Source organism: Oryzias melastigma, linkage group LG12, assembly GCF_002922805.2.
Source record: "Oryzias melastigma strain HK-1 linkage group LG12, ASM292280v2, whole genome shotgun sequence".
NCBI classification, from domain to species: Eukaryota; Metazoa; Chordata; class Actinopteri; order Beloniformes; family Adrianichthyidae; genus Oryzias; species Oryzias melastigma.
In genome coordinates, this window is record NC_050523.1 from 15,186,139 (window position 1) to 15,210,772 (window position 24,634).

The window sequence follows — 24,634 nt, forward strand, 5'->3', positions numbered from 1 at the left end:
AAACTATGGCTCCGCCCGTCTTGCTATAATGAATGGCCATTTGGTATGTCAATGAGGAGACGCGCCTTCGAGAAAAAAAAAACACCTTTTTGGCCTTCACGATATGCCGTACTAGCCCCTCCCATTGTTTCTTCCTGCACAAACACACGTGGATTCTCCTGCTGCCAGGCACAAAAACAACAATAAAAATGGCAAACCAGGGGCTCTCTTACGAGGGGTGCAATTTTTTAAGACAGCGGCTAGTTTTGTCGACACTCAGCGGGAAGCGAGTCAGAATTAAGAACATACGGTCTAAAGACGACGACCCAGGGCTCCGCGGTGAGTTGCAGCTTCACCCTGCATGTGGCGTCGTAGTTAGCTTGGTGGCTAACGGGCTAGCTGTTACGCAGTTGGGAATCAGTATTGTCATCGGGATTCTAAAGTGAGATAAATGACAAGGAGGGTTGTCAATTAAATAAAAAATAGTTATGGTGTACTTGATCACGTTTAACATTACAATATTTTCAAAAATAATAAATTTGAACGTTTTAAATAGCTTTATTTTGTAAAGTTATGTTGAAAACAGTTGTAGTAGTGACGTGCATTTCAGTGTTATATTTAATATAAGCTCAAATTTGCATTAACTTATTATTTTTTAATAATAACACATTTTATTTATATTGTATTGTGATTATTTATTTTTATTCTTAATGAATAAAATATGCTGTTTTTCTTCTCCAGACTTTGAGGCAAGCTTCATTAGACTCCTTGATAAAGTGACCAATGGTTCCAGAATAGAAATCAATCAAACTGGTGAGTAAGATAGATGGATGAAAAAAAAGGTTTATTTTACCTTTAAATATTAGACGGATATTTTTATTTATTTATTTATTAGTTTTGAAGCACAACGCCTAATTCAAAGGACTTCTAGTAGTGTTGCAGTAGAGATCCTCTTTGGCATATTTAATTGCAAAAATGCATAACACGGGATTTAGTTGTTAACTTTCTACATTGTCCTCCTATGTAACGTGTTCTGAGATAGAAACATCTCTTTTATTTTTTAAATAACAGGCAGCAGGTGGTTGAGCAGGTCAGCCAATAATTGAAGGGTCGGTGGTTCAATCCCCGGTCCTCCAGGTCAACTGTTTTGGTGTCCTTGAGCAAGACGCTTTACCCTCCCTCCATCCCAGTATGGCTCTATTGGTGTGTGAATGTGTATGAGTGATGGTCATAGGGGCCCCGCCTCTGTCAGTCTGCCCCAGGGCAGCTGTGGCTACATCAGTAGCTTACCATCACCTAGAATGACTGAAGAGTAATGGATACACATTGTCATCACTTGTCAGATTGTCAGAAAAAGCACCGAAAAGTCCAATCCATTATTATTATTAATAAGAGAGAAAAGTTGATTAAACTGAGCAAATAAAATATTTATATTTGTGACTTACCATTTGTCTGCATATTCAATAACTGCCTTTTCTAGGTACTGTGTTATCCTACCAGCCTGGATTGTTGTATGGCGGCTCTATAGAGCACGACTGCAATCCCCAGCGTTCTATTGGATACTATCTTGAAGCTTTGCTCATGCTGGCCCCTTTCATGAAGATGGCTCTGAAGGCAACACTCAGAGGAGTTACTAACAACCCCAATGATCCAACGGTGAGCATATATGTGATATAAATATATAAAAAAAACAACAACTGGGTTTTGCAGTCATTGTGTTTTTGTGAAATTCTCCCTTAACCAGACAGACTTTCTGTCTAGAGACTTGACTTGATAGTATGTGAACACCACAGATGTCAGTGTTTGGCTGTGAGGAGTTAGTTGGAGTTGTGTAAAGATTATTTGTCATGTTTTGTAGATTGACCTGCTGAAGACCACAGCCGTCCCTCTGATGAAGAAGTTTGGTATCGACGGGGAGGGATTTGATCTCAAGGTGAGAACATAATGGTAGACCAGTGACAAACATAGTTAAGAAGCTGTATAATTCTGCAGCAAGCCCAAATATATATCACACTGGCTCATGGCCACGTGTTTGTTTCTAGCTTTCTTTTTTGGTTGTTTTTTTGTCTGCTACTCCCTCAGGTGGTGAAAAGAGGAATGGCACCTGGTGGAGGAGGAGAGGTGGTCTTCACTTGCCCCATCCGCAGAACTCTAAAACCGGTCCAGCTGACAGAGCCTGGCAAGATCAAGAGGATTAGAGGAGTGGCGTATCCTTGTCTTGTCTCTTTTACAAAAATGTTTTAATCATTGCTCACACATTCAGTAAGTTTAGTTGTAATTTTGATTTTAAAAAGGGGGAAAAATATCTGAAATATAATTTTTATTATTATTACAGCAAACATTTCTGACATGTTTTACACTTTGATTTATCTATTTGAGCACTAAAGTTTTGAAAAACATGAGATACCAGACAAATTAAGATTTCTGATGATTAAAAACACAATCTATTGGTCTAATAGATAGAAGTATCTGAATAGATTAGAATAAGAAGGCTGCAAAACACTGCAAACAAAACACAATATTTTAAAGTCCATTCTAGGAGTTCTTGACTTAAAAATTCAGATACTCTGTACGAGTTTCTCCTCAGATGGCCAACAGGATTGTAGAGTCAACCAGGGCTGTCCTCAACCAGTTCATCCCAGACATCTACATCTACACGGACCACATGAAAGGAGCAAACTCTGGGAAGTGGGTATTTCCATAAACATTTCAGCACGCGGTTTAGTTCTGTATCGGGGAGCGAGACGGTAATGAAGTGTAACTGCAGGTCTCCAGGCTTTGGTTTGACCCTGGTGGCCGAAACCCAGAACGGCTGCTTTCTCAGTGCAGAGATGTCCTCAACTCCGCAGGGGCAGGGAGACCCTGTACTACCAGAAGATCTTGGCAGAAATTGTGCCAAGTTGCTTTTGGAGGAGATATACCGGGTAAGCACAGAATCATCTCTGTAAGCATTAACTTTCCTGTCAATGTTGTGGATTAAAAGGTTGTTCTAACATAGTAAGGAATGATTTTCAAGATCAATTTTTGCAGATTGATAGATGTGAATTCAAAGATCCCTAAAGCTACATTTTCTTGTTTTGCTTTTTTTTTTCTGTCTTTTTACCATAGTTTAGAGTCGTCCACAAAACCATCCATGCGATTGTGTTTGTAATGCTTTAACTTAGATTAATAGACAGGCCTGATTTAAAATCTGCGTGGATTCAACATAAACAAACCCTGCTCCATTATTTACCAGTTTGCTCGCTCACTCATTCTAATGTTGCAGTCAGCTCGAAGCTTATAGTCATGTTGCTAAGCTACAAAACAAATTGCATTCAAAATTCCAAGCATGTGCTGCTGTGTTTGGATAATGCAAAGAGGCTGCCTGTCCAAACTGAACTCCCACTAAGTGCACTCATGTTCTACACAAGTCGTTCCAAATTCATTTCTAGCAAGTGGTTTAAACTTAATTAAATTATTTTTTTCTTCATTGTATTTAATTTGACAAACTATATCTCGTAAACCCAGTGCGTATTGGTGGGTCTCTTTAAAGTATTGTTGAAGGAACTCTGAAAACCTTATGCGTTACTTCAGCCAGACTTTCAAAACAGGAAAGTTTGAGGTCAGTATTTTGGCTATAAATTCAAAAGTGAGGAAGTAATATTTGGTCTTTTTCTGTATATCAACAGACCACTCTAGTGTAAAACTGAATATTTTATCTTTAAGATAATCACGGTACAAATGTTCCCCATTTAAAAGCAGCTAGCTGCTTAATAATTTACATCGTATTAATACTAAAAAAAGTTCCTGCTAACAAGAACAAAAATAAATGCATGAAGAGGAATGTTGGAACACACAATTATTTGCTGCATCATATCTAGTGTTTTTTTAATTTTCATTTTTTCAAACCTACTTTCTGTCTGGAAAACTAGGAAATTGTTTAGGAATTGGAATTACATGAGAATTCCTACATTTGCAGCCCTTGATTACTCACATTCCCCAGTAATGATCCCTGTCTGTAAACCATCTTGGGAAAAACAATGATGTATAGAGGAGCTGAGGGCTTTATTTTGCTTCAAATGTTTACTTTTTCTTCTCTCTTTTCCTCCTTTCCATTTTTTTAACTATTGAACACAAACTTAAAGGGGTATGACACTATATTTGCATTTTTGGGAGGCTTCTTTCCACAGTCTTAATCAAGATACTTTATTATTAATCAAGATACTTTATTACCGTATTTTCCGGACTATAAGTCGCGTTTTTTTTCATAGATTGAATGTCCCTGCGACTTATACTCCAGTGCGACTTATATACGAATTTTTAATGAGATGAGATATGGACCGTAAGTCTAGAGTGCCCTCTTATGGTGATCTATGCAATTACTTTATTTACTTTAGTTATTCAGACGTGACACAGAGGACGAAGAATTTAAGGGATTTAGTGATATGGAGTGAGATTGCGTGCAATTAATTACAGTTAGATACAAAGTTGATGAGTTCTTAAGGCTATAGTTAAATAAAACTGTTATGTTATATAAATGCTACACCTTTTCGTTTTTTTTCATGATGCTAATATGTGAATATGTGTTGACCCATATTCAGCCTGTTTTCTATTCACTTATGAATGTTATAACTTAACTTCCAGGATGATGTAATATCGTTTTTTCAACCAGTTTGTAAAATAAATTACTTGAAAAAAATGCGACTTATACTCCGGTGCGACTTATGTATGGTTTTTTCTTCTTCAGTATGCATTTTTTGGGCCCTGCGACTTATACTCCGGTGCGACTTATAGTCCAAAAAATATTATTAATCCCCTGGGGGGAAATTCATTGTTTTTTTCAAGTTTTTGTTTTTTAAGCTTGAATAACTTAAAGAAAATCATGATTTTTAAATAAATTCAAGAGTATTTTAATATTATTTTTGAGTGAAATTTCACAAATCAAATAAACGAAACCTAGACCTTATTTAAATGTAGGTAATAAAAAAATCTTTGTATTTTATTCTTATTTACATGGTATATTTTGTGCAAGTGGAGATGTTTTGACCACAACAAGTGAGGTCTGGGATGTACTTTATTCCTGCCTACTAATGTAGTGTGACCGGCTGTATTAACTGTAAACACATTTCCCTGTTTTTCACCATACACACTGGCATGTAGGTGAAATGAGCAACTACAACAGACACGGACAATGACAGTCTGTCCTCAGTGTGTCACCACATGGTTCTGCCCATCAGCCCTCTCTCATCGGAGCCATGTGAGTCCAGTTAGCTGGTCAGGGAAGTGCTGATTAACTCTGAAAGAGGAATATTGTTGATGCGTCCTCTTCAGCTCAAGTACCAGCGTGCAGACCTAAGTGTTTTTCAGTTCTCGTGGAGGGCTGTGAGTTCAGATATCCTTCAGTGTATTTTGCCTATTTTCAAGTTAGTCAAATTTGGAAGCTTCACATTTGAATGTCGGATCGTTTTACTTCATAACGGCAACAAGATGGAGCGGCTGCACTAGTGGAAGAGGAGCGGGTGGTAGAGGCGTTTAAGTTGCGGGACTGAAACATGTATGGGTGCGCTCTCAATGAGCAAGTGTTTGTTTTATGGTTAATAAGTACAGTCTTTAGTAGTTAGCCAAAGTTGCAGCATCGATCGCTTGTTTTTGAAAGAAAAATCAACCATCGCAGGGTCTGATGTAAGTGCTTTACTCTGTACATTTTGAATTTTATTTATTTGTTTCTTAGTTTAAAAAAATAGTTTTAATTTTCTTTTACATTTAGTTTGTCTTGGATTAAAACAAAAGGTTTATTTTTAAGTGTAATTTTCAAATTATTTCTTAAAACGAAGACATTTTCAGTCTCCAGTAAGCATTTCAGGGGGTTATTTTGATATTAAGGTCATTAGTATCAAGTTAAATTAAATTCTAAAGAAATACTTTAACCCACTGCTTCATTCTGTATTCCCTACTATGTATTGTTCATTTACTTTTGTATTTAAATTAGCCACTTAACTTTTATTTACATTTTTTTGCACAATTGCAAATAATAATCAGTTTTATTACAATAAGTTCATAATTTCTGCCTTGTTTGTGTTGGAAAAGTTGACAACCTTTCACACAGAAGTCAGGTGACTTTTCACCAAGTCTTTAGATACTCACCTGTTTATAATAGTGTGAATATTGTTGTCATGAATTCAACAGCTCTTTAAACCTGTAGAAACTATTGTTTTTAAGTTCATATTAAAGGTAGGAGATTTTTTTTAAATTAAAATAAAATGTTTTAGCGTTTCTTTTTCTTTTTTTGCCCTTCTTTTCTTGAATTGTACATCTTTAATAGCTTGTTGATTCTCATCAATCGTAGAGAGAAAGAAAGCAGATAAACTCATTAGCAACATAAACAGTGTTTGTGTGTTTTTTGTTAACTCCCTGATACGATTATGAAATTGAATCAGATTTTTTGCTGAAAAGCTGTCACAAAGCCAAATTACTGCATGACTGGGACAAACAGGCATTTTTCTGGACAGGAATGCAAGATTGTGTTCTCCTTTTCTTCTGCATGTGTCTGGTTGTGCTCAGCACTCCTCACACAGTCTTGAAATGCTCACAGCTCAGTTCAGTGGAATGTGTCCACTGGGATGAAGGAGGATCCTCTAGATAACTTGTATAATCTTGATGGTGAGAAAAAAGCATTTTAAAAACTAGAGAAACCGGTTTAAAACGGAACTACCGTGTGAAACTGTCAAAATCTGCACCTTTAAGATTTAAAACCATGCATTAGTGAGTATATTATTGCTTTGGAACAGAAAGGAGGCTCCTTTCTGGATGGACCTTCCCTTTTCTGGAAAACTTCATCTTTCTTTAAACTGTTTTAGGGCGGCTGTGTGGATTCGTCCAATCAGAGCCTGGCGCTGCTCCTCATGACCCTTGGACAACAGGATGTGTCAAAGGTTCTGCTCGGACCCCTCTCCGCGTACACGTAAGCCACCGTGTCGTTTTTACCAGCGTTTGTGTTGGAAGAAGCTGTGTGTTCACAGTAATCTGTCTTGTGTGAAACATAATGAACCACAAACACTGAAATGTTTGGCAAAACCTTTTAATTTTCTGTGCCAAGAGCATGACTGCAGTTAGTAAACAGATGCTGATATTGAACCTAGATTAGACTATAAATGTACACAAGGTCATTACCGGGTTTGTCCAAATATGGTGGGCGGAGCAATATGTGATCATCTTTGAAATAAGAAAATGAAGTCAAAGTCATTTGAAAGGTAGCTGGAGCGAGTGGTAGCTTTCCTTCTGCTCTCCTGAAGGGCGGTGGACTGTGAACTGTCCATTTTCAGTTATCATGGTACCGGTGCTGTGTGCCTATCAAGTACAGTACTATGATAACTGAAGATTGGCAGTGCCATCACTGTACACTCTTGAATTACTCTGGTAATCTTGATCATTTTCTTTGGTGTATTTTTTTCTCTATTTCAGGATAAATGAGCTTTAAGAATCAAAGTTTTTTTTTCTAACCGATTAAAATACACTGAGTTGGGTTGAAAATGATAAAAAAAACTGCTCTCATCTCTTGATGTTTCAACAGGATTGAGTTCCTGAGACACATCAGAGATTTCTTCCAGGTTATGTTCAAGATTGAAGTCCAGAAGCCGCTGGAAGATGAGAGGAAAGGCGGAGACAAAGTTCTAATGACCTGTGTTGGAGTCGGTTACAGCAACATCAACAAAACCATTAAATAATTATTTTTTGTATTACTGATGGGTAACAGTCTGTTGTTTTTTTTTTTTTTTTAATTTTGATTAAGTTGATCAGGTTACAGGATATTTGAAGTCGTATGTTTCCACATATCCTAGAATTATGATGTTTTACAACATCATAATGTATTAAACTAAGTATATTAAATTTAAAATATGAAATGCATTTAGGTTTTGGTGGATCAGCCTCCATTCAGAACAGACGTGATGGGAGGAGTTAGTCTTCTGTGCCACACAGCAGAATCAGGGCCTCTCCATAACATCCTGACACCTCCGACTGGAAACGGAGAAAACAAAACATCAGGTGAAGACTTCTGTACTGTCCATTTAAACAAAAAGTAATAAGCTTAAAATGTTAAAATGGCTAAAGAATACATTGCTATTCACTAAAACTTGCGCTTTCCTGTACTGTTTTCACTTGATTTTTCAAAGTTCTTTAGGGAATATTCTTGAGTTTTTACCTTTAACTCTGAGTGAAGGGTAACGCCAAACAGCTTCTTGTACTCTGCTTTGATGTCCATCAAATCGATTTCAGAACGACTAACGATGATTCTGGTAAGTGTGGATTCAGTGGTTCCTGCCCCCTGAACAAAGGAGAAAGGGAAATTAATATTTAAATATTAAGAGAGTATGTTGAATTTCACTTTTCCCTTTTAAGTCTTTAAGTGAAAAGGTGCTTGTGATGGACATTTAAAATCAGTGGATTGTAGAAATATTTTTGGTCTCCAGATTTCTAAAGAAAAGTAAAACAACATATAAGCTACACAAAACCGTATGCAACTTTCTCATCAGGATACTCTAAAACAGAACGTCCTGTCAGGATCCTATAACACACTAGACATTCACGCACATTTCTGTATGAGAAGCCTCTTTGTAACCCACCCAAAAGGCTGCATGAGCTAATGGTGAGTCTGGACACAAAAATGTCATGGACAGACGCCAAGAGCAGCAAAAACACCGACCAGTCCAGTCACTGTTACTGAAAAGGACTTGAACAGATCAGCAGTTTGTGATAGGACAAATGTTTCATCTTACCTTCATGCTCTTGAAGAGCCTCTCAGCAAAATATGCAGGAACGTTCTTCACGCATTTCACTAAACAGAAATGAGAAATCGTTAAACTCTAGAATTCCAACACTTTTTAAATTAAAAAAGGGTCAGTTACCAATAGCCACAAGGAGTCTCTCCACATCTCCAGACATTTCACTCTCAATGCTCTCCTGCAGAGTCTTCTTGCTGATGTTCTTGTATTCCACCAGTGCTGCAGATACAAAGACGAGATTTAAGTGGAGCTCCTTTTTTCTTGATTAAACTGCATTTACTAACCAGTACAAGCAAAATGTGGAATTGTTTTTGTATCAATGATTTAGTCAATCTCTGGCAGCTCAAAGTCATACACAATGAATTAAATCTGATCCAAGGTGTTCCTTTGCTGAAGAAAATTAATTAGTTTTATGAGTTAGATTAATGACATTCACACTTTAATAGAAAATTCCAACTCTATACTATTCCAAGTTACATCTGTTACCAGAGTATTTACAGAAAACAAAGACTTAAGGTCAGCCTACTTTGTCGAAGCTGAGGAACGCTCCTATGGCACAAGATGTCGATGAACTTGTCCTCATCTGTTCCCCACTTCTTCTCTCCTGCTTCGTACAATATCTGTAAAAAGGAAAAAAAAAGAATCGCATTGAATCATGTACTGACAGCAGCAACATTCATCCATGATTTTGTCATGACTGCAGGTTTAGACTTGCAACAGTCAAAAAAGTAACGAGTCTAGTGAGTTACTAAAATGAAGAATGACTTTGAAACATTTCTTGAGTTTCTTTTTGCTTTCTCACTCTTATATAAAATAGAATCAGTAGATAGAAACATCAAACTTAAATCTGTGTATAAAAGGCAGACCTTAGCATCTTCTTTGGCTTTAGCAGCGTCCACACTCGTGCTCTCATCTCTTTTCCCCTGTGAAGACAAATAGCTGAACATTTTACCCACAAAACTAATATATATATTTTTCATTTTATGCTACTTAAAAAGCATTTTAAACAATCACATTTGAGTTTAATGTTTATATCTATCAGGAAGCCATTCTAAATAATAAAAATGTAGCCAACAAATTTTTATTTTCCTTCAATATTAAACCTTTATCTAGTGAAATACTGTGATATTTGAGAATATTTAAGATGTTCATATGGCTTTTTCCCCATATCGCAAATGGATTATTGTGTTAAAAATCAATCCTGCATCTCTGAATTATTTTAGGAATGTTTGCCGCTTTGTCAGCAATCGCAGCATCTGCTTCACATTTGATGAGCTGGGATGTAGCATCTTCCAAATTCATTGCACGGTACCTCAGCCAGGATGAGCAGTGCTTTGGCATAATCTCCTGACACCTCTGACTGCAGGTCATGAGTCATCAGCCTTCCGGTTTCTTGAATAGAATGGAAAAAAGTTTCACTGGAGGTTATAGAGCTGAATATTTTCCAACAGTTTTCAAATCACTTTTTTGGTAGTGTTGCACACCTTTCAGGTAAGTGTCAGCTATGGCTTTGATCTGCTTGTTTGATCTGGAAGCAAATATTTCTGTCAGGATACTTTCAGTGGTTCCTGGACCCTAAATGAAAGCAATAGCAAATATATATATATTTAAATTAAGGTCAGATTCCAGCTTTCTAGAGAGAAATAATTCCTCTAAACCTACCTGTATAGCTCTGATCACTTCATTATAGTCAAAGTAAACAGGAGGTGTTACCAAGGCAACTAACAGGTCCTCAAAGTCACCATGGGTGTCGCCCTCCAGGTCATCTTTTAATTTCTAAAACCAAAGAATGAATTATTTTTTTCAGCAAAAACAATCAAACAACAAACAAACAAACTGTTCAGATACCCGTCCTGTGGCTTTCTCATAGGCGCTCGCGATAAGCTGACGCTGAGCGTTACTTCTTTGGGTCAGCACATCAATAAGTGTCTTTTCTGTTGTACCTGTGATGAAAAAATGAAATTATTCATCATATTTGACTGATTTTAAAGTGTATGTAGGGATAATAAACTCTTGAACCTACCAAGACCCTCAATAGCTTTCCTGAGTGCAGTCACATCTTCATCCACTTTAAAATCTGCCTTGTCCTTCACTGTTCCTCTTTCCTTGGACTGGTTAATATGAGAAAATGTATTTGCACATTTAAAGAGCAAACATATACATCTGTTGATAATGCAGTTGCATTTGTAAAAGACATTTGTCCTGATGATTTTTAGAGCAGGGGTCTGCAATCATCAACACTTAAAGAGCCATTCTGGTCAATTTCTCACTGAATGGGAGCCACAAAGTCTTTCTTCGCCTTTTGAAAAATTTATATTTAGCATAACTGTATAGAAATATTGTTTTTGGGGGGCATAAATAAACACAGACATAAAGAGAAAAGTAGCCTTTTTGCTAAATATAAAACAGTTTATAACTTTTTTTTCTTATATAGAATCCTCTCAATGTAGTAGGTAGTTTGATGTTAAATAAGGGGAAAAAACTGTTGATTTTACCATTTATGCCAGAACTGTAAATCTAACTAACAAAAATTAAGCATTTTTTAAACAATAAGGCGCCCTTTAACCTTCGATTTGTTCAAAAGTAGAAAAGTTGAAAATGATTATAGTCCAGCGCACCTCAATCCTGCATGTTTTTAGTGATCAAAAGTTGATTTTCTGTTGGAGGCGGCACCCAAAAATATGTCAAATTACTTTAGTTCATCTTAAGTACTGCCCTTAAACTGTTTGTGAATAATCTAAATAAATATTAAATTATTTTTATCGTCTCACTTTACATCTGACTTACTTTTAACTTGGCACAAACTTTTCTAAAATTAAAAAAATATATATTTTTTTTAACCAGAGACACGATGGAGGGGTGAGAACCTCAGGTTGTGGAGCCCTCCTCCAGACACAACTCATCACTCTTTGCAGAGGGTCATCCAACTTACTGTGGTGGTCAGTGAGGAGGGGGAGTCCAAGAGGAGATCCAGATCGTCCTGCAGAATAGATCAATATGGTTAAACTGACTTATACCCAGTGGATTCCAGCCTATTTGGAGGAACATATGCAAAAATTGAAAATGAACTCACCCAAGCAGACATTTCCGTGCGATGACTTAGCGGATCAGGGAGTAAAGCACAAAATGAAATCCCTAAAAAGTATTTCCAATTGTTAATTATTGATTATCAACGTTGTATCCAGTTGTATCTGATTATAATCACGACTTTATCTTTAACAAATCAAACATTTATCTTGATTTTAGAGGATGCCCACACAAAAATGAAGTCTGACTGGCGACGCATGCGCATGGAAAGAGTTTGTATGCCAGCAGAGAACATTAAAGCTGCAGCCAATGAACAAGGTTAAAAGACAGATGACTTTAAAAAGTTTTCTCTTACCTCTCTAAAGGGTAGAATTATGGGTAAAAGAGGAAATATCTATAATCCGCCACACCTTTTAGTGAAGTTGGTGTAGGCAACGCCCAGCGTTTGCTTTTGGAGGAGGGCTGGATCAGGCTTTGAACTCCTCCTCAGTCCACGCAGTTGCAGCAGCAGACTTTGCGCAACATTGGGATTTAACGCAATTGTGTTGATGCATTTCAAATTATTAATTTTTCAAAGTATTCAACGTTGAAGCAAACGATGCTTTAGGAATATATTCAAGCATGAGCAAATCAAAGACATGAGGGGATTAGTTCTGACCTTCTTCCGTGTTTGACCAACCCCAACAAAAGCTTAAGTCATGTTTGCTTTAGGACAGAGACAAGGATATGAATGAGAGAAAACGGAAAGAAATCATAAAACGAATTGTCTCATTCTTTCCTAATTTAGTTTTTTTTAATCATTTCATTTATTTTTTTATTTTATTTTATTGTTTCATCATTACAATGTATTCTGCACGTATACAAAGTATTAGAATTAATAATAATAATCATAAAAATAACATAATAAAACTATTAACAAGTGTTAAAGCATCCAGATTGCTGGATAATTGTGAAAATTCAAATTTATATGATATTGACGAAAGTGAGCTAATACAAAACCGGAGGTAAATATATAAAAAAAATAAAAAGATTATCTTGATTACTGTAAATGATGACAGTAACTTACCATTTAAGGAAAACATCAAATAATGTTGTCAAAACCAAAGAATAAAGTCTACTGCTGCAATAAAAGAATATGGACACAGCGGCATCTTGTGGTATAATAAAAACATTGCAGCTGAAATTCCGCTTCCTAACAAAGCTGATCGATTATGACAAATAGAAACACTTCTTAAAAGGTTATTCGATGTTCAAAATAAATTTTGTATTTCTATTCTTAATTTAGTTAAAGTAGAGTTAACCAAACAATAGCAAACTGGTAAATAGAATAGTTAAAAAATGAATTTATGTGTCAAGCAGAAACATATGTTAAGCAACTGAAGAGGCAATGGCTTTAGTCCCCGCCCACTTTGTGTCGTATTAAGTCTATGGTTGGTGCCCGTGACAGAATTATGTCAGGAGTTTTACTCCCTAAGTATAGACTGCAAGGACTGCTCTGCGCGGTTAGATTTTTCTACAAATTTCTAACGATTTATGAAAAGTCTCGGCTTTATGTCCATTCATATACATTTCAAATATAAAGGTATGTTAGTAAAATAAAAATGACCAAAACAATTATAATTTTTTCACAGAAATGTTTCATGTTACGTGGCACAAGGCAGTACTGAGGGGAAAAAAATTGGAGTATCTAGTACAGCCCCCGCGGTCGCCGGGTAGTGGCGAAGCCTCTTGTTTGACAGCGTTGCACTCGATACGATTAGGCGAACGCCCTTATTTAAGTTTACTTTCATTTAATTTGGGAAATAAATATATATATTTTATATTATTTAAGACAAATTTCCAGCTTTCTATTTTTGTTTTGATATTAAGCTAATAGAATTATTATCATCGACGACGACGTCGTGGACGTAGCAGTAAGCTAGCTGGGTCGCGCGAGCTGTGAACAAAAAATGACATTTTCCTTTCAGTTTATTAACTTGTTATTAGTTTGTTTGCATGTTCGGGTTTAGCTAAGAAGTGTCCCATCTGCATTTCGTTAAAAACCTCCGTGGTTAATCCTGGTTTCCACAGTCAACGCCTTTGCTGGACTTCTGCACTGTTGACATGGGTTTTGTTTTTTGAGGTGGTTCGTGTGCGTAAGGATCTCAATATAAGACTGGATCAACAGCAGAACTACTGACGTGGAAATATGGAAATCTGGAGGTAGCCTGAGCTGCACCGTGTCTCTTTCCGATGTGAGAATGCACTGGTATCTCAAAGGAGAGGGCTGTGGCAGCTGTTTACTCTTCAGGGGCGTCTGACAAACGCTGGCTTGCTTGTTGCTCTGAATTCTCTGGAAACAGCCACGTTTCAAGCTCAGCGATGATCCTGAAGACGCTTCTGGTCACCAGTTTTTGTGTCTTGGTAAAATGTCAGGAGAGCCCGGGAATGACAGTGGAGGAAAAGGCTGTTATCAGGTAAAAATAAAGAGAACTGTGAATGTGTGACTCTGCTTACAGCTGGAATATTTCAGGAAAAATGAAAGTTTTCCATGTTTTTGTTTCAGGAATCAAATTGTTGAGATGTTTGACCACGCTTATGGAAATTACATGGTAAGAATTTAATTTAAATAACACTGTATTTACGATAGAAGTGTATTCATATTTATTTTATATATACATTACAATATTCATGGTTCAGAGATGCCGTGAAATGATAGAGACTATAGAGTAGTTATGATAGCGATTACAGAACAAGTTAAATCAGAAACTACCAACTAGTGTGTCAAACTAGAACCAGGTCATGTCCTGACCTGACATATGCAGGTGTTCAAAAAGGGGAAGAGGAGCATTGATGGGGAAAGTTTCGAATTGACAGTGTGCTGGCTCATTTTCGAGTCATCAGAGTATCTAAAAACAGTTCAAGTTCAACAGGAATAAGACCAGTTAAACAGGTAGCACAATAAATACATTGATGTTGGAGCAGACTTTTTCTTTTTTTATTGTTAAAGGTTTTGACCAGCATGTGGGTTTCTGTACATATGTTTGCGTATTAGCTGCTTAAACTTGGTCACTGCTTGTTTACTATATATACTCTGCAGGAAACAGGAAGTATTTGTTCTGAGAATTGGTTTTATGTAATCCAGTTCCTTAATAATATGTAAGCAGCACTGTTTTAGACTGAACCGGCCTCTTTAAATTGATGTTATTCTTTAAGAACACATGTGAAGACTACATTGCAGAAATGTAATATCAAGCTTATTAAACACAAAACAACAGTTAAAAAAAATGATATTAGGACCTGACCATTTTAATCCTTGTTATATTTTAAAAATGATAATAAAAGATAATTTTATTTGTTAGCACTTAGAGAAACCCAAACAAATGAGATACAACAAATGCAATAGGTTAAGTACATGCAGGACAACTTAAGTTAAATTAGGTAATCACTACATAGAATTATGGTAATAATAAGATAAATCATTTTTAAAAAACTGTTTTACTTGCTGTTTTGCTCTAGCTGAGGAGTGTCCAAACTTTTTGCAAAGATTTGGTAAGGTGAAAGTATTTAAAGGCCAACCATTCAGCCTGACATCCTTTGAACTATTTTGATAATATTTAATTAAAATGAAATAATTATTAAACATTTTTATTCCAATTTCATACTTTGCATTTCTTCACATAGAAAGCACCAAAAAACGTTTTAACCAAAATTATCTAGTTTTTTTGCACAGTTCATTCCCAGTTGTCTGGTAGTGACTCTTGATACTGAACTCCTTAAACTGCCACTGTCTCTTGGCACACTGGCCAGACACATTTTTTTATATATATTATTTCAAAAATTTGCCAATTTCCACATGTCCTGAAAGTGCTGACCCTCACTGTGAACTTTTTATTTTTATTTACAGTTGACATTTTAGAAATTAGCAAGAAAGTGTCACATAAGGGTCCCACAGTGTTGCCACATGCTTACAACAGCATACGATTTATTGTGGGCCAGTGGAAATATGAATGCGGGCCGCATTTATTGACGGGCCGCACTTTGAACATGCTTTCTCTAGCATTTAAATCTATATTCTTTAAAACCTTTTTTAAACAAATTTTTAGACAAAGCTTTTTATGTATTTTTAGAATTCAGAAACAGTTTAACATGGTTGCAGTTATAACATTTTTATAATAGCTTAGTTTAATAAAACTTATAGGAAGATATACTGTCTTTAAATATATCAAAAGAAGATTTTTATTTAAAAAAAAAAAAGATTTAAATATTGCCTCTATTAGTTGTTGTTGCCTCTGATATGTCTGCCTTCATCTAACCAAAAGTGACATTAGGTGCCTCAAGAAAAACAGTTGCTTGCTTTAAGACTTAACTAACTTACATCATAGGATTAAGAAATAAACTCCTGAGGGAAAAACAGTCAAGTTAAACTGTTAGTAGTGGTTCAGGGATAGTGATGACATTTGTTTTTGTACAAGTAAATAAAATAACTTGCAATGTTGCTTTTTATTTGTTCTGTGGAAATAATGGCATCTGGTTTTGCAACGTCAAACCTTTTCTTGCACAGAAACATGCCTATCCGGCAGATGAACTGATGCCTCTGAGCTGCAAAGGGAGAGTTCGAGGACAGGAGCCAAACCGAGGGGACATTGATGATTCTTTGGGGAAGTAAGTTCAACATTCAGCGATGATCAGAATCTGAAAATATTGCAGCTCCAATCAACCAAGCTACTCAGACACACACAGTTTTATAGTATTCATGGAAAACATTTAAGATCTGTAAAGAGACTGGGAAATAGGTTAAGTACTTGAGTGTTGCTGCTGCTTGCAGATTGTCAGACATAGCATGGCTGCCATCAGTTTTTATTATGAATTGTGAATTGGAGTAATCGAATTATTACATGTTGCACCTCTTTTCCAGGTTTTCTCTGACTCTGATTGACACCCTTGATACGCTGGTGGTGAGTATCTGCATTTTTTTCAGCTTAACTGGAGTTTATTCTGCTTTTATTTATTGTCTTTTAGATTTACAAATATTTGAGTGATTGATTTGTGTTTGTGCATTTGCATTCTTAGGTTCTGAACAAGCTTGATGAGTTTGAGGATGCAGTGAAGAAGGCCGTGAAGGATGTACGCTTGGACAACGACGTGGTGGTGTCTGTGTTTGAGACCAACATCAGAGTCTTAGGGTATTTAACCGGTTTGATTTCTGTTCAGTGTTTAGCTTAAATGTCCATTTAGGCTGTCAGTGAAATATCTATAATAAAATAATCTCCACAGCGGGCTCTTGGGTGGCCATATTATGGCGGATTTGTTGCGTCAGCGTGGAGAGAGGATGGAGTGGTATCGTGATGAGCTCCTAAACATGGCAATCGAGCTGGGCCATCGATTAATTCCTGCCTTTAACACCACAAGTGGCCTTCCCTATCCAAAGGTATTCTATATTATATTATTACATATCATTTAGGGATGTTTTTTCATCATTGAATAACATTAATATTTTATAGATTTTTTCACACAAAGATTTTATTTAAAGATAAACAACAATAAACCAGAAATGTAGATGGCTTTCTGCTTTGTCATGCAATTAAAATTCAGTTAAAAGAACTCTTGTTCCAATGTTCTTCTTCAGATGTGATGACTAGTCTGTTTCGTTGACAGGTGAATCTGCGTCATGGCATTCTGAAGCCACTGTCACGCACAGGCACTGAATCAGACACCTGCACAGCGTGTGCAGGGACAATGATCCTGGAGTTTGCTGCTCTCAGCAGACTCTCCGGACAGCCTGTGTTTGAGGTATTACTCTCCTCTAATTACAGTCATATTCTTTTGGTTTGGCATGTCATTACAAAAGCCTATAATTTTAAAAACTGCACTATTTTAATTAAACTGAAGGCAGTTTGTAAGACGTTGTACTTAGTTTATAAGATCGCATTGAGATTTATTTTAATATATACTGATATTGTTTCCCAGGAACATGCTAGGAAAGCTCTCGATGTGCTCTGGGAGCGCAGACAGAAAGGAAGTGACTTGGTGGGCACTGTCATCAACATCCATAATGGAGAATGGGTCCGCAGAGGTGAAGAGATTCTATCTCTGGACATCTTCAAACCTTCAAACAAACAAAATAAAGGGTCCCTTTTTTAACCTGTGTTTGCAGATAGTGGGGTTGGAGCTGGAATTGACTCGTACTATGAGTATCTGATGAAGGCTTACATTCTTCTTGGGGACGGTGTCTTTCTGGAGAGATTTAATGTTGTACGTTTTGCTCAAATAATGTATTATTTTGCATCAAGGCCCACTTTTTTTAAATCTGTAAACACTTATCCAATTTTCCCACTTTTTTTTGGTCATAGCACTATAGTGCTATTATGAAGTACATCAGTCAGCCCCCCCTGCTGCTCAATGTACACATGCACAACCCCACTGTGAGCGTGCGCAGCTGGATGGACTCCCTGCTGGCCTTCTTCCCTGGATTACAGGTTTAAAGAGACTTTTATGTAAACTGGATATTCTTCATCCAGTGAATTATTTTAAAAAAAAACATTGAGGCTGATAAATGTGAACCTATTTCTCTGTGACAGGTTTTAAGAGGAGATCTGAAACCAGCCATTGAAACTCACGAGATGCTTTATCAAGTCACTAAACAGCACAAGTTTCTTCCAGAGGTAAATCATCCCTTTCTTTTAATTAAATTTTTTAAAATAATTTTCAAAATACGTTAATTATTTGGAGATTATCTTTAAAAAAAAGTGTTCCCCTTTAAATAATGTCCCGTGCAGGCCTTCACCACAGAGTTCAGAGTTCACTGGGGCCAGCACTTGCTGAGGCCAGAATTTGCAGAAAGCACCTACTACCTCTACAAGGTGAAAATCCCTCATCTTATGAGTCGTTTCTCAACATATGTTTAGATTTCAGTGCGAGATTTCCATTTTTTGTCTCTGTAGGCCACTGGAGACCCGTACTACCTCAGAGTGGGACAATCCATTGTGGAAAAGTTGAACACCTATGCCAGAGTGCCATGTGGGTTTGCTGCTGTGCAAGATGTCCGCACTGGAACTCATGAAGACAGGTACTCTATGAAGCAAAGACTGCTCAAGGGAGACTCGACTTTACTGTTTCTTTCAGTGACACTTAACAGCCTTTGGATCTTTGTTCTTTCATGTTTGTACAGGATGGACTCCTTCTTTCTGGCAGAGATGTTTAAATACCTTTACTTGCTGTTTTCGGACAAGAGCCACGTTCCCATTGACATTGATGATTACATCTTCACCACAGAGGCTCATCTCTTGCCCGTCTCTCTCTCCACTACTAAAGCACCGTGTCCATCCAACAATACAGTGAGTGTCTGCTTATGCTGCACGGACACAAATACAACTGCCACAGTACAATGTGGAGGCATCAGCAGAATCTTCAAGATTTCATACTGCTGCCCAATTTTTTAAAAAATCGTTGGTATGGTCATACCGTATGATTTCTAACAATCACATGGTCGTAGTGGGATTGCATGGGGGTTGCTGGAGGATGGCAGTCTGAAATTGACCGATCATCAGATTATCTTGGGGACCTTGGAGACCCTCCCATCAGTCAATTATCGCTGCTTTCCTGCCACCTGTCTGTCACTGGACGGCAACCACGCAACATCCAAATGTTTGCCACTGACTAATGTCGAAAAATTGTCCGGTTGCCGTAAAATTTTAACTTTTTCCTAAAACCTCAGCCGCTATTGTGCGGCGTGTAAAAATGCGAATGGTGCCTCCTGATTACAAATGCCATCGAGCGGCCACCTGCCGAATTTGCTGAAAAACCTACATTTAAGTCATTGCACTGTGGCATTTTGGGATATGTGACCGTAGTCTAATTGTTATCATTTATTTAGCTAAAAGAGCCTATGATTAGAGCATTTTTTTGTGGGTTGTGTTGAGCTGATTTGATGCTTGCTTTTTATCACTCTGGTTGAAGCCATCTTGGTCATATGTCGCCACATCCTTTTCAAAAGATGCTCATTCAGAGGCTCTATTGTAGAACATGTCCTCATTTCATTATGTTCTGATTACTGATATCGAATAAAATGATGGATATTGTAAAAAAAAAATACCAAGAATAGTCAGATTTGTTTTAATCGAGCCACAGAGCCAAAAAAATAGATTTTGAAACCACTGGTTATTTTGTTTTTGTTGTAATGTTGGAATATTTTAAATTAGGGTGACTGGCCTGCTTGTTATTTAGTGAACTTAACAGGTTGTGTTTTAGCAAGAAGTATTAGGGCACAGGTGTCAAACTCCAGGCCTTAAAGACCAGAGACCTACATGTTTTCCAACTAACTTGCCATTGTATCTTTTCGTTTTCAATACACACCTGAACCAGGTAATCTGTAGCAGACCCGGGTCTCTGAAAAAACAGCAGGATGCCGGCCCTTGATGCCTCGAGTCCAATATCCCTATTTAGAGTGACTCTTTTTGTTTGGCTTTTCACAAAAAGAATGTGAAGAGTTCGGGATCTGCTATGAAGCTACCGTAATCTGTTTTCCACAATCCAATAGGCTCAAAAATCAGTGCTTCATGTCATGACAAGCATACTTTTTATGCTTCTACTTATCTGCTCTTTACAGTCAATGCAGACATAATTCTGTCATTTTCACGCAGTTTGTAGTTTTATACTGTTAATTGTGTATGTTTATGTTGTAAAGACAATTAGTCAGATAATTCAAGCTACTCCAATGTAGACTCAGCTAAAATGGCTGCAGACCTTTTAAATATATTAGACTGTCATGTAGTCATCTGAGCTGTGTTCTGTGCTTCAGGCGACTGTTCCTGTGCCTCCAGAAGAGGATCTTTTCTCACACTCCTGTCCCAGCACAGAGACTTTGTTCCCCAACAATCCCACCTTTGCCAAAACCATCAGGGAAGGCTACAAGTACCTCACAGGAGTGGGACAGGCGTTCAGCCCTTTACCCTTCAGGTGCATACGGTTGTGAAAGACTTTTTGATTTCTATTCTGTTAATGCACTTTTTTTTAAATTAAGCGTTTATACTTCTCAGGGAAATTGAGCTACCCCTTCATGATAAAGGCATAGAACCAGTGGAGTTCTTAAAAAGTATGGGCATCTCTCTGAGTCCGCTAAACGACATTCTTTCAGGAGACACAAACGGCCACAAGGTAACAGATGAGATGTATATTTCATGTTGTGTTAGGATCTGTTACAACTTAAAAAATGTGTATTTTTTTTTAGCTTTAGCATAGATGAAAACGAAAACTAGCTTGTTAATAAAAAACAAACAATAAGTAGAAGGAAACTAGGATGAGAAAAGAATGAAGTCATGAATCTGAATGTGCACAGGACCATAAAGGAGTTCTCCGGGTAAAACTTGTAGCAGAAGTGAGCCAGACACCAGAGGAGGAGGTGGTGATACCACATGTTGTTCAACTTATATCCCCCCCCTTCCTGGGAAGGATGGTTCTCACAGCAGGCCCGGCCAAGTTTGGAGTGGACCTCACTAAGCAAGAACATGGGGTGAGAAGAAAAAACCCACAGAACCTACATGAAATATTAGATTTGCTAAAAAAAAACATGCAATGACAAATAAGTTTTAACTTTCATCTGTCTTGTGAAGACATTAAGCAAATATGAAAATGACTGAAAAACTCTCTCTAGGTGAAGGGAAGCATTGTCAAAGCATCCCCTTACACAGCATGTGGGCCTGTAGACAATGCAGTGGAAATTAAGGGCAGAATAGCTCTGGCTCTACGGGGTGACTGCATGTTTGCTGTTAAAGCTCGCTGGCTGCAACAAGCAGGAGCCATTGGAGTCATTTTTATAGGTGAGGATTAAAGCTCCGTGAACTGTTCCCTTTTTTATATTAGTTTACAAGCAGAACTACTAAAGTCTGTGAATTGTTTTAATTGTTCTTTTTTTATACAGATCATCATGAGGGAAGTAACAGCGAAGAAACGCCGCTCTTCCAAATGGTTGGAGATGGAGACTCCACTGAAGACATCACTTTGCCTTTAGTCTTCCTGTTCAGTCGGGAGGGCGCCTTGCTCACGGCGGCCCTGGAGGAACACCACAATGTGGATGTGGTGCTGCTGCCCAAAGAGAGGCAGCTTGGACAAGGTGGGGGGAAATCAAAGAATGAAGCAACATTCAACAAATACAACAGCACAATCTTTCTAGTAGTCCCAAGAGCCTTATTTTCCAAAATAAAGTTGATTGTAGCTAGGGAAAATGGCTAAAAAAATGTTCACGTTTGTTTTGGTGTGTCCCATCTAATACTTGGGGTTTTTACCAGCAACATTAGCCTGTAACTTGTGTCTGCACCAGGTTAAATGTCCCTGAATTTTAAATGAGTTGAAAAGCATATAAGCTAATGAGAAGATAACCAACAGTTATGGAAAAAAACCTCAATACTTTAAATATGAGAATTTCTTTCACAGGTGCAGGTGTCTGCAGTGCTACCAGGTTCATGCTTGTCATTGTCTACCTCTGTTATCCAGATAAAACACAAAAGCCCGTCAGCATGAACATTAAACTCCGCCTGATGGAGCACGGAGAAGTAGAAGAAGGAAGTCCTTCGCTGGAGCTGATCGTGGAGAAGGAACAGGAGGAGGAAAAACTCAGTGGGAAACAACAAGACTGCACACAGACATCGGAAGATGACAGAACTTCAACATGCTCAGCAGACTCTAATACTGGACCTGACCAAAATCCTTGAACACCGCAGACCCGAACAAAAGCCAAGTGTCACATCTGTGGTTCTTCGATCGTCTCTGAGTAGCATGTGCCTCTGAGGCTCCTCACTGCCCTGCAGCCCACAGAGTCCTAACTGAAACAACCTGCATGTTTACAGCTGGCGGATCTTTAATCAACGCCCCACTTTTGACCTAAACATAAAGATGGCTCCATTTTCTAAACTAGGGGATCCTGACTAGACTTTTTCCTGTGCTTACAATCTAATGAAGACCAATTTAGGTAATCAGAGTCAAAAAGCTGACAGTACTTAAGCCTAAACTGGACATATTCTGTTGCTCTTGTGGTTAAATCAGTGGTAACGATTATGAAACTTCATATTTAAAATGTGATGTTTCCTAGATATGTATAGACAAGGCTACAAACTAGATCTTGTCTATGTTTGTTTATGCAGTTTATTATTTTTCTGCAGCAGAATTGCACCTTTTTAACTCCACTGAGACTTGTTCTAATATTTATATTACTGCAAGGACTTGGAACTGGCCAGTAGGTGGTGCTACCTGCCATGACTTCTTGGTTACCTATTGTCATGAGAGAGAAGAGTTTCACTTGCTCTGATTTTGAAGGCTCATATAATTTTGTAGTGCTCAACTTCAGGGAACTTAAAGGTGAATGCTGTTATTATGTGTGACCAATTTGTGCAGGTGTGTGTGTGGATGTGTAAGTGTGCGTCTCTGCATTGGAAAACCAAGAAGGAATCACATTTAAAACATCATAAAAAATGCAACATTGTAAACATAATGAAATTTTGCTTGAAATGTTTTATTTCTTTCCCCGCTGTAAAAATGTAAGTTAAAAACACTGATATGACACTGCTTCATATCAGGTTTTTCTGCAGTTCTGTCTGCTTATTATGCACTTTAAATTATTGATCTGACACTTGATGGCAGATTCAGACTCAGAATTAGGTAGTCACTAAAGAATCTGATTGCATTAGAAATATGTTTCAACTCAATTTAGCTCTAGCTCTGTGTTTTTTAACAGACTTGAATAAGAAGTCACTATCAGGTTTTCAAAATGCAGCAAGTTTCTATTTTATTTTCCAAAATAAGGTTATTTGTAATTGTATTTTGGATTTCTTCCTTACTCTTGTTCTTTGGAACAAGCTTTCTTCCACTCTGGCTAAATCTTAGCAGGCATTATTGGCCAAAATTGGAAAGCGTTACTTTATTTTTTCATTGTCTCTGTTTTTGACTGTGATGCACTGGTTACATTTGGTTTTCTCAATCGTCACATTCTAATTTGGAAACAAAATTCTTTCCATAACTTTGACTTTTGATGTGATTTCTATACAAACGGACCATTTTTTTCACAATGCTGCTTTTAGCTTTTACTTCAAGATTAGTTGTTGTGAATTGTTTAATTTTGCCAACGTGTATACCTCAGGATAACCTGCATTATTGTTTACCAAGGGTAGACAGGACCATGGACACAATTAAAAAAAAAAAATGTTTTTTTCATATTTTAATGGTACTCACTAATCTGTTCTATTGACTCTGGTTCAGAAAGTGCCATAAGGATGTGTAACATCTACACCGGTTTTAAAATAGGAGCTGAAACAATCCCACCAATAAATTCTGATTCATAATTTCCGCCTTTTTTACTATTTCATTTGTGTTTAATTTTTGCATCAGGAACATCATTCATGTTTGCTTTTGGACATTCTGCATTTTCATTTTTTCCGTTTACTCTCATTGGGGTAATAATACTTTCTTTCTGGATAACACTAACTGAATTTGAATGTGCTGTTTGTTGAATTTTTTATACTTTTTGTTTCTTACGTATACCTATTATTTTTGAGGCTAGTACAATGGACACATATTTAGATTCTTAGTTCTAGAATCCCATAAATCCTCATTCTGGTTGATGACGGACTTCAGGACTGCAGCTCACAATTCCTTATCTACTTGACCCCATTTCCTCCCCTCCTACAGGTGATTGCAGCCCACTAAAACCACAAATCCTATCAACATGTGTGGCATTTCCCAGACCCATCCACTGAAGAAAAAACTTACCCCTCACTTGTATAATATTATTTCTTCCACTTTTAACCAAACCAACAGAGTTGGCAATATTTATCAATCTTCAATTTTAAATAACAATAAAATAATTTATTTAACGTAAATCAGTCTAGGTGTTCCGCTAA

General features: G+C 37.2%; 3 protein-coding genes across 4 annotated transcripts; 2 read left to right on the forward strand and 1 right to left on the reverse strand.

Moving 5' to 3' along the window:
• The first annotated feature begins 87 nt into the window (after positions 1-87).
• rcl1 (RNA terminal phosphate cyclase-like 1) lies at positions 88-7,701 on the forward strand. The gene is made up of 9 exons (XM_024298729.2): positions 88-318; positions 721-792; positions 1,460-1,635; positions 1,838-1,912; positions 2,062-2,186; positions 2,542-2,667; positions 2,747-2,903; positions 6,816-6,919; positions 7,529-7,701. Exons 1-9 carry the CDS (start codon positions 189-191, stop codon positions 7,680-7,682), a joined length of 1,119 nt encoding a protein of 372 aa, XP_024154497.1. The 5' UTR covers positions 88-188; the 3' UTR covers positions 7,683-7,701.
• anxa3b (annexin A3b) lies at positions 7,021-12,301 on the reverse strand. The gene is made up of 14 exons (XM_024298730.2): positions 12,121-12,301; positions 11,812-11,873; positions 11,671-11,718; positions 10,762-10,849; positions 10,587-10,681; positions 10,401-10,514; positions 10,223-10,313; positions 10,051-10,130; positions 9,605-9,661; positions 9,265-9,358; positions 8,862-8,957; positions 8,733-8,791; positions 8,159-8,281; positions 7,021-7,974 (listed from the first exon to the last, which is right to left on the reverse strand). The coding sequence occupies exons 2-14, from the start codon at positions 11,821-11,823 to the stop codon at positions 7,915-7,917; spliced, it is 1,017 nt and encodes a 338-aa protein (XP_024154498.1). The 5' UTR covers positions 11,824-11,873; positions 12,121-12,301; the 3' UTR covers positions 7,021-7,914.
• A 1,157-nt stretch (positions 12,302-13,458) lies between these two features.
• si:ch211-282j22.3 (ER degradation-enhancing alpha-mannosidase-like protein 3) lies at positions 13,459-24,080 on the forward strand. Of its 2 annotated transcripts, XM_024298726.2 has the most exons (20): positions 13,460-14,221; positions 14,311-14,356; positions 16,309-16,409; positions 16,663-16,702; positions 16,818-16,930; positions 17,022-17,175; positions 17,403-17,537; positions 17,715-17,820; positions 17,902-17,999; positions 18,098-18,223; positions 18,326-18,409; positions 18,524-18,607; positions 18,689-18,813; positions 18,916-19,081; positions 20,545-20,702; positions 20,783-20,900; positions 21,082-21,255; positions 21,397-21,562; positions 21,664-21,855; positions 22,236-24,080. In XM_024298726.2, exons 1-20 carry the CDS (start codon positions 14,127-14,129, stop codon positions 22,451-22,453), a joined length of 2,499 nt encoding a protein of 832 aa, XP_024154494.1. In that variant the 5' UTR covers positions 13,460-14,126; the 3' UTR covers positions 22,454-24,080. The 2 variants fall into 2 exon arrangements, with proteins under 2 accessions (XP_024154496.1, XP_024154494.1); XM_024298728.2 differs by lacking the exons at positions 21,397-21,562; positions 22,236-24,080 and having other exon boundaries at positions 13,459-14,221.
• The last annotated feature ends 554 nt before the right edge of the window (positions 24,081-24,634 follow it).

Coding starts and splice junctions, on each gene's coding strand:
- rcl1 (XM_024298729.2), top strand. CDS start 189: ATGGCAAACCAGGGGCTCTCTTACGAGGGGTGCAATTTTTTAAGACAG. Junction 319..720: donor CGACGACCCAGGGCTCCGCG/GTGAGTTGCAGC, acceptor TTTCTTCTCCAG/ACTTTGAGGCAAGCTTCATT. Junction 2,187..2,541: donor AAGAGGATTAGAGGAGTGGC/GTATCCTTGTCT, acceptor TTAAAAATTCAG/ATACTCTGTACGAGTTTCTC.
- anxa3b (XM_024298730.2), bottom strand. Junction 9,359..9,604: donor AAGCCAAAGAAGATGCTAAG/GTCTGCCTTTTA, acceptor TCCTTTTTACAG/ATATTGTACGAAGCAGGAGA. Junction 7,975..8,158: donor CCCTTCACTCAGAGTTAAAG/GTAAAAACTCAA, acceptor CTCCGTTTCCAG/TCGGAGGTGTCAGGATGTTA.
- si:ch211-282j22.3 (XM_024298726.2), top strand. CDS start 14,127: ATGATCCTGAAGACGCTTCTGGTCACCAGTTTTTGTGTCTTGGTAAAA. Junction 20,901..21,081: donor GAGACACAAACGGCCACAAG/GTAACAGATGAG, acceptor GAATGTGCACAG/GACCATAAAGGAGTTCTCCG. Junction 21,856..22,235: donor AGAGAGGCAGCTTGGACAAG/GTGGGGGGAAAT, acceptor TCTGTTATCCAG/ATAAAACACAAAAGCCCGTC.